The sequence below is a fragment of the Crocodylus porosus genome, unplaced genomic scaffold (assembly GCF_001723895.1).
Source record: "Crocodylus porosus isolate Cpor-Errol unplaced genomic scaffold, CroPor_comp1, whole genome shotgun sequence".
NCBI classification, from domain to species: Eukaryota; Metazoa; Chordata; order Crocodylia; family Crocodylidae; genus Crocodylus; species Crocodylus porosus.
This window is the reverse complement of record NW_017728886.1, coordinates 44,557,792-44,566,018: the sequence shown is the minus strand read 5'-3', so window position 1 is coordinate 44,566,018 and position 8,227 is coordinate 44,557,792. Positions and strand designations below refer to the sequence as shown.

The 8,227-nt window shown below is 41.0% G+C and overlaps 1 protein-coding gene across 4 annotated transcripts in view; it reads right to left on the bottom strand.

Annotated features, from left to right (window-relative positions):
- Window positions 1-8,227, bottom strand: part of DYNC1I1 (dynein cytoplasmic 1 intermediate chain 1) — a 286,334-nt gene that overhangs the window by 57,837 nt on the left and 220,270 nt on the right. For all 4 annotated transcript variants that reach the window (XM_019533589.1, XM_019533608.1, XM_019533617.1 and 1 more), the window contains 2 exons: window positions 7,100-7,233; window positions 4,089-4,233 (listed from right to left, as the gene is read on the bottom strand). In XM_019533589.1, coding sequence (XP_019389134.1) covers window positions 4,089-4,233; window positions 7,100-7,233 — 279 coding nt within the window. The remainder of the gene's footprint in view (window positions 1-4,088; window positions 4,234-7,099; window positions 7,234-8,227) is intronic.

Here is an 8,227-nt window from a genome sequence, read left to right as displayed (position 1 = left end):
CCCCCGCTTCCTGGCACACAGCACTGCCTGTGCCACATCATGTGGGCCTAGCCTGGCTCAGCACAGGGCCGTGTGCCTTCCAGCTCTGGGCTGCTCGACCTGTCACCCAGGGGCCGGTGCCAATCACAGAGACCACCTGTCACACCGGGCTGGGTCCTGGGTGTGCAGGTCCTGTGGGTCAGGAGTGAGGGGACTGGAGCAGGGGGAAGGCTGTGGGTTGAGAGTGAGGGGCAAGGGCAGGGGCAGGGCACTGGCATATCAGTGCTACTCAGAGCTGCACATCTTGGTGAGAGAATGGGGGTAGAGGCAGCTCTGATTTTTCTATGACAGCAAAAAGTCAAAAGTAAATGCTAAAGTGTATAAATATTTAGAAATTATTTTATGATGATGGTAGAGGCACTGGTAGGCTTCCAAATTGCTCTAAACTTGTAAATACAGCAATAAAACATCACCCAACTGATCTTTCTCTATATAGTGGCATTTCATTTTAATAGTGAAAGAACACTATTTTGGGTATTTTAATGAGAGAACTTGGGTTGCTTATAAAAGATTTTGCAATTTTTAAACAGGGCACACCAGGAGCTCTGCTAGTGAGACAAGTGGCAAGACCTGGGCAGAGGAGCCTGTCCAGGGCCAGCACTAGGGACCCAGCTGGAGGGCAGATGAGGTGGCTTACCTTTTGGCCCCAAATGGCCAAGAGGACACACTTGGACAGTTCAAAGCAGGCCACCTCAAGGAGCACATTTTCTGGGCAACAGCTTCTCAGATGGCAGAGTGGGGGCACTAGCTCCCCCTGGCTGCAGATCCAGGAGGAGCTAGGTAGGGTTATTTTGCCCCAGGTGGCACAACTTGCCCTGCACTAAAGTACATGTCTGGGTATGTGTGCTGAGGCAAAAATCCCCAACTCAAATTTGTGCTGCTCTCATTTGAGCTGCTCCAAGCGCACGTGCCTGCATGTGTGAATGCACCCCAGATGATCTTCTTGCCTCACCTCTTTCTGCTTCCCCAACTGGAAAGAAGAGGATCGCAGATCAGAAGACCAAATAGCAGGGTCAGAAGATGAGGGTCCATCACAGGTCCTAGATTCTTTCAGCCCCTTTGACTCAGACTTTAGTCATCTCCATGCATCAACAGATATTATTCTCCATCTCTGCATCCAACCAGTCCTCACATCACATCACATCCCCTTTAATGAGCCAGGTGTAAATATCAGATACCCCCAACCACATTCCTACACATCCATCTGTTTCTCTCTCCCAAGACCCAGGTATCCAGGACAGAGTTGCTTCAGGTACCTGCACCACTTAGCGCCTATCCATCACCTGTTTATCCCTAATGCTCCTACAGCACCCACCAAACCGAGGCGCCCTCTAGACACATTCCATCGTGCCTGCCAGAGCAGCCAAGTTTTATGGTGCTCTATACTCCACCCTGTCACCAATTGGGGTAGGGTCTGGTAATTATAAACTGAAGTTTATAATTTCATGCAAATTATTTACAATCACTCAAATTAACTTAAAACATTTGCATCACCTGTCATACTCTCAGCAACACAAAATTAGTAACTATGATTGATCAAATCAATGCAAAAATGGGCATTTGATCAGGCCATTTTAAACAAACACATTATAATATCTCAAACACATCATAATGCCTTTACACTAGGTTGATTCATAGGTAGCTGTGTTTCTATTTAGATCACAATGCTGTCACATGACCTGCCCCAAGCCAATTTTGTATTTACATTTGCTATGTATCTATCCCATCATCTCCTACCAACAATGCCTTTGAGGAAAACATGCTGAGATGCTTCCTGATTGGGGTCAATTTCCAACACTGGAACACTGTTGGGTGCATCTCAAGCTATGAGCCAAACAAAGACAAAGCCACTGTCAAGATAAAAGTCAGACATTTTAAAAACAAATCTTTGCCTAATGTATGATAATAATAACAATTTAGATGATTTAAACAGCAAGAATATTAACCTGCTTTATTTTTTACCACTTAGACTGTTTTAATTTTTTTCACTCAGCTTTCACAATCAAAGTAGAATGGGGTATTTAATGAGTTTTGCAATTTTCTCTCATTTTTTGCTTATTCTGCATTAAAACAATACAGCTTCATAGGAGGTTGGCATCTGCAAAGTTTCAACAGGCAGTCTGGTCCATTTTTGTGTAAAATGTCTTCTTCCTCTGAGGTACCTATACATTACATCCCTGAGTTTGTTCATGTGCATATAGTGGGTATATACTGAATTGTTCTTAAATATAATAGGTCCCCTTAATGTTGCCTCTAATCACTCCTTCCCACCAAAATAAAAATTCCACGCTCCATTTATGAGCATACTTTGCTATAGTGTTTGTAGAAGAGGCGTCTGATGTTCGCAGATGACTCATTAAAGGGGGTGGAGGAACAAGTGGTGAAAAATGTCTCTGGAGGTGTTGGGATGACTAGAGTCTGATTAAGATGACTGGGAGACTCTAGGACCTGTGGACACTCGGCTTCTGACCCCCAACACCTCCTCCTCTTAAGTGCTCCTTCCTCATCAGTTCCCTTCTTTCCAGTTGGGGAAGTAGAAAGAGAGAAGGTAGAAAGACCACCTGATAGGTTGCTCAACAGGCCCTTAAGTTATTCCCAGTGGCTGGTATAAGCAATTCTGAGTTGTTCCTGCAGCCCATTTGAACATGGCATCTCTGCTGGGCAGCACGAAGCTGGGAATCACATCAGATGATATTAGGGAATGCAGCCAGAGATTGTTACATTTTCTCCTAATCCATATGTGGCTTTAATGAAATGACACTAATAAACTCTCTGGGACTTTGGCCTTCATTTAGAATACTGGGTTGGTCACCTTGTGAAACACAGTAAAAAGCAACAAAAATGTTATTAATCAATGTAAAAAAATATCAGTAATCTATTTGATGGCAATTTGTAGAAGTGCAGTTCTTTACAAAAGAAATAGCTGCAGGAGAAAAAAGTACTATATTTTTGTGTGTACAGTATACCTTTCCAACAGCAAGATGCTGGAATTTGGACTATGCAATATATGCAAGAAATATGGCAAGAGCAGTTTCTGACACTGGGCAAAAGCAGAAGTAAAGTCTGCATCAATCTGTAGGGAGCAGAACAATGAGAAGGCTCAGCTCCCTAGCTTCAGTTCAGCTAATATTCAGTTATTTTCTACAAAGAAAGATCTTTTTTCTTCATTCTGCTTTTCAAAAACAATGTGTGTATCTTATTCCAGGATGTAATGTATGCAAGAAAATACGGTATTCAGGTCATCCTCTCCATTACCAGTGACTGCCCTAATGCTGCTCTGGTGACAAATACTGATTTATATTTTGGCAAATATGTTTAGCTCTATAATGACATTAATTCACTGAACCTGGAACTTGAATATTACATTAATTTATGTTACATTTCACTTGTATGAGCTTGGCTATTTCTTTTCCCAGGTAAGAATTTGTCCAAGGAAGAGATGGTGATGATGATGATGAAGATGTAAAAAGCAGATCAGCATGCTGGTTGCATCTCCCATTAGCAGTGCCCCTTAGGTGCTTCACTGGCAGGGAGTGATCATATCTGTTTCTAGACAATACTCTCCATTTTTGGATTGTGCTGACCCTGATAGGTTCCCTATGGAGCAAGGATTAGAGCAGCTTTCTGACATCATAACCTCCTTCCACCAGTGGGCAAGAGATAATCCTAAAGTGGAAGCAAGCATAAATAAACTCCTGGGTGAATTTAGTTACACAAGCAATGAATTCTATTCCTCATGCCATCATGCAGCGACAGCCTTCCTGCAAGTTGTATTCCTCATCCTTTTGCCTCAAAATGTCCAATGATATTTTCATGTAACCCAGATTCATACAGTGCTTTATTTTTAATGTATGAATATTTAATTTGGTGAAGGAGGAAGAGAGTATCATCTGCAGGGGGAAAAAGTAAGTAGTAACAGCTGAAGCTACATCTTATTTTGATAGACCAAACACTGATTATATGCAGCAAAAACAGGGACCTTTTTTTTAAAGTTACATAGGGTAAAAAGCATTAAACAAGCCTACCTCCTTCCATCCCAGATCTCTCACCTTTGTAGTCCACAGTTTGACTGTCCAGTCAAATGACGATGTAACAAAGAGATGCGAAAAGTCAATTGGGCCCACTGCCATGTGGCAATTGATTCCTGTGACAGGCCCTTGGTGGCCTTCAAAGATTTCACCAATGCCTGCTTTACTGCAGAAAGAAGATACACAAACCTTAGTCAGAGATTTTTTAATTTTCCTTATCTTCAGATTCATGCCTCACTGATTCTCTGAAAAGTGGTGTTCAATCAGTAAACCTCAGCTAGTTTCTTTTATGCCATTGTCTCCAAAGACTTGTTGTTGTGGGCACAATTCATTCACAGAACCCCTCATATAGATGTCTTCTTCTAAGTTGCTTTCACATACAGTATCAGAGAGACTGTGGTTTGCAAGAACATCTCTGAATAATAATAAAGGAAAGACTCACAGAGACTAATGAATCCAAGTAACCCATTATCATGCAGAGCATCCATTAAGACTGCAAGCTGCATTAATAAAAGACATCATTTACAGTTCCCTTTCTTTCTGAACATCTGAAATAACTTTTTCAGGGAAGCTAGGTAATTTACTCAGAAGCAGATCCTTCTTCCTTAACTCTACTGAATTTAAAGAAACTGTTCAAATCATCACAGTGAACAGGACTTGTCCCCAAATCTTAGGTCCAACATTGGTTTGAACATGTGGCAATTTATATTGCATTAGAATGATTCAAAGAAAGAACGGAGCAGCTATAAGAAAGCAAAAAATAAATATCCATTAAAGAGAGACATTGAGAAACACTCTTATGTACTTTCTACAAACAACCATTCTGAATTGACTCATATCACTCCCCCATGGTACCCAAAAAAAGCATTATAAAACCACCCCTGCTTTTACATGGATACCACAAAAGAAACAAACATGGTCAACACATCTATGGATGACACAGCTGCTAAGGCCATGCATTTTTGCCCTTGCTCAGTGGGATGTGAGTGAATGCACAGCAGCCAGCAGCTAAATCCTCAAAGGCCTCTATCAGTTATGGCAGCTTGCTCAAACTAGAAACTAACCATAGCTATTAGTAAGCCATTAAAACCTACAATGCCTCTGAGGAAGCACTGACTTGTCAGCCAGTTTCGCTGTACCATGTTCCATAGTTCTGGTGTGAAGCATGCCAATTATTTTATTGTTTCTACATAGGGCAGGATATTTTATTGTTACGTTCGAGAGATTAAAGAGCATGAAAAACACTTTTTCCTTTACACAGCTCTCTCTAAAATTTTGTTTCCCTTTGTAATGTATTGTGTTGAAGAACACGAGAGCCCATGAGAATAAATTTTATCTTGTGAATGGTTCCAATCCCACATGCATGGAAAAGGGCAGAGTGCATTTTTCATAGTGGTCAGGGGATATACTAAAAGAGCATCAAGCACAAGTTTCCTCCTCTTGTGAGGTACACAAAAGCAGGAGCATGTTTGAAAGTTTAGAAGTGCTAAATCAGAAATGACCCAGGGCAGCTTTCATTTATTCAGACAGCCCAAGACTAATTCAAACCATCAGTCACCCTATCATTGCCTAAGTAGAGACACTCAAATTTGCTGTGTATCAGCAATAAAGCTAAATATCCAAGGTTTTCATTAATAAACGGTATACCTTTTAAAGAGTCTATGAACTGTTCTATTATTTTAATATTATGAATATGGAAGCGTATTTAATGGCAATTAATTGGTTATTACAATATAAAATTAAAGCACATAGCACTGAGAAATATCAAAATGTAGAACAAACTGTAAACCCAAGAATGGAATGGAATGCTGAGAAGCATGTTCTTTACAAGCATCCAGCACAGTGAAAATGTTACCAGCAGTTAAAATAAGCACACAAGTTTGCAGAAATGCATTTTAATGAACATGAGGAACTGATCTTTGAAGTGGCCTCAGGTGAGATACCACTTACCCCTGAAAAAGTTTACAGAGTGCAAAATAAGGAACTCATTTAAATTATGGAAGTGGATTTGCACCTTCACTGCTCTAGAAGAACAGGAGATCATTGTTGTAATGTGCACAGTGCAAAGGCTCTTCTATGATATGTCACTTAGATCTGTACAATAGGTAAGTGCAGATCTTGGGTAGCCCTCCAAACAGTGTTAGGAAACATTCTTTTGGATGGTATTTCCACTGCATTTCAGACTGTCACTTTATCCATATTAATACCCAAGGCCTGATCCTGCACTGCTTATCCAGGCAAAACTCCCATAGAAGTTTAGAGGAGTAAAGGTTGCAGATCAGACCCCTCATAAGTAGCATCACATTCAGGCAAAAGTCTGTCCTATGTTATTAAGGTGCTCTCCTGAGAAAATGGTTCCACAAGTTATCCCTATAGTGCAACTAAGCAGAGGAAACTGAGGGTGCCAATCTTGTTCAAAGGACTAAAATGGACTAAGGAAGAGCAGTCAACCAGCCCGGCTCCCAGTATGCACGCTACTGCTAATAGGAAGCGCTAAGTGATGTAACAACTTGCAGATACCCTACAAGTTGGAACAGGAGCTGCTGGGGGGGATGATTTGGAGGGCAAAACTTGGAAGCTTCTAGAAAGCTCCATGCATTCAGGGAATTGCACAACATCTCTGATCACACAATGCACCATTTAGCTGCAAGCAGCAGCACTGAAACCACTGCACTTCAACAAAGATCCAAGTCGCTGCAGTCTAAATGGACTCCATGTATGCAGGACCCTGTGCATGAAACAGATGGGAGGTAGTCACAGCTACCAAATGCCTTGTTCCAGTATCCATGGAGTCAGTCTTCTCTGGGCAGGCAGAAAACCTCAGGGCTGGCACTGTTCTGCCCTTCCCTGCCCCTCACCTCAAGGTGAAGTTACTGTCAGAAAGCAGACCCAAAATGAAGCTGAGGCTGGGGAAGGAATTACATGCAATTCTAACAGAGCATTAATGGCACTGATGATAATGGACAATAAGAAAGATAAAGTTCTCTGTAAAACACAAACACTATGCTGTAAGAAGCAATTCTGAAAATCACCTTCCATGACGGCAAGCTGTGTAGACTGTCCCCTCCTCACTGCCCACCACAAAGTTATTGACATCTCCTGTTGGGAAAGCCATTCCTGTGACTGCCACTGGTTTGGATTTATTGTACACCAGTTCCATACTCTCCTACCAAAACAGATCATAGTTATTTTCTGATTGTTTCCCAGTTGTTTTTACAGGCATCATGGGGGGAAAAAAAGATTATTTTCCTAAATCATTTATTGTTTTTGCATAGGTTGTTACAAGAAGATGCATTGTCATAGAATATGAAGCACTGCTGCCAATATGCTGCTGCATATCACATGTTTCAGGGTGGCTGGAATTTATCAGTCTGTGCTTCATCTTCCGAAGTCAAGCAGAGATGACAGGTGAGAATTTAAAAACTAATGGTGCAGAAACTAAAGATAATACCTTAATGGTTACACTTGTCATCCCCAGGCTCTAATAAAGCATACAATACCCTTATATTTACAAACATTTTGAAATCAATTGTTTGCCAGGAACACATGTAATATCTGATACACCCAGGACACTTATCAGACAATGCAATTTGTCCCTCTGTAGAACAGAAGAAGAAAGTTAGGATCAAGTCAGCATTACTGTTCTAAACATTGTTTCTCAGGGGTTTGTTATAGCAGCCATAAATATTTGTTCAGGTTTTTACTGTCAAGCTGCAAGCTGATGAGAATATTTTCCTTTATTTCCCCACAGTTAGGCTTCAAACTAAATCAGCTATGTTTGGGTTTTTTTTGAGTGAAATGAATGTGGGCATTTCTTTTGTATAAGCCTTTACTTAAAATAGATTTTTTTTGCACATATATAATGCCAAACCACGTGTTTTCTTAAGTGTAACTTAAGAATCTGTGATGGGGGTGAACCGACTTCATAATTTTTGTGCATAACTATTTAAGAAAAGTTAGAGTGTTGCTACAGCTGTGATGGTCCGGGGGTATACAAGAAAGCATAAAGTGTCCTTCCTCAGATCTAAGCCTTAGGGACTGGTCAGTGTGTACTGTTGGGAGAATTTTTTTTCTGTAGCCACAATCAGCTGGACTTTTCGTAAAAGGAAGGGATGTAAAATCCAGCATATAGATAATCCTTACTACCAAGTTCATATGCT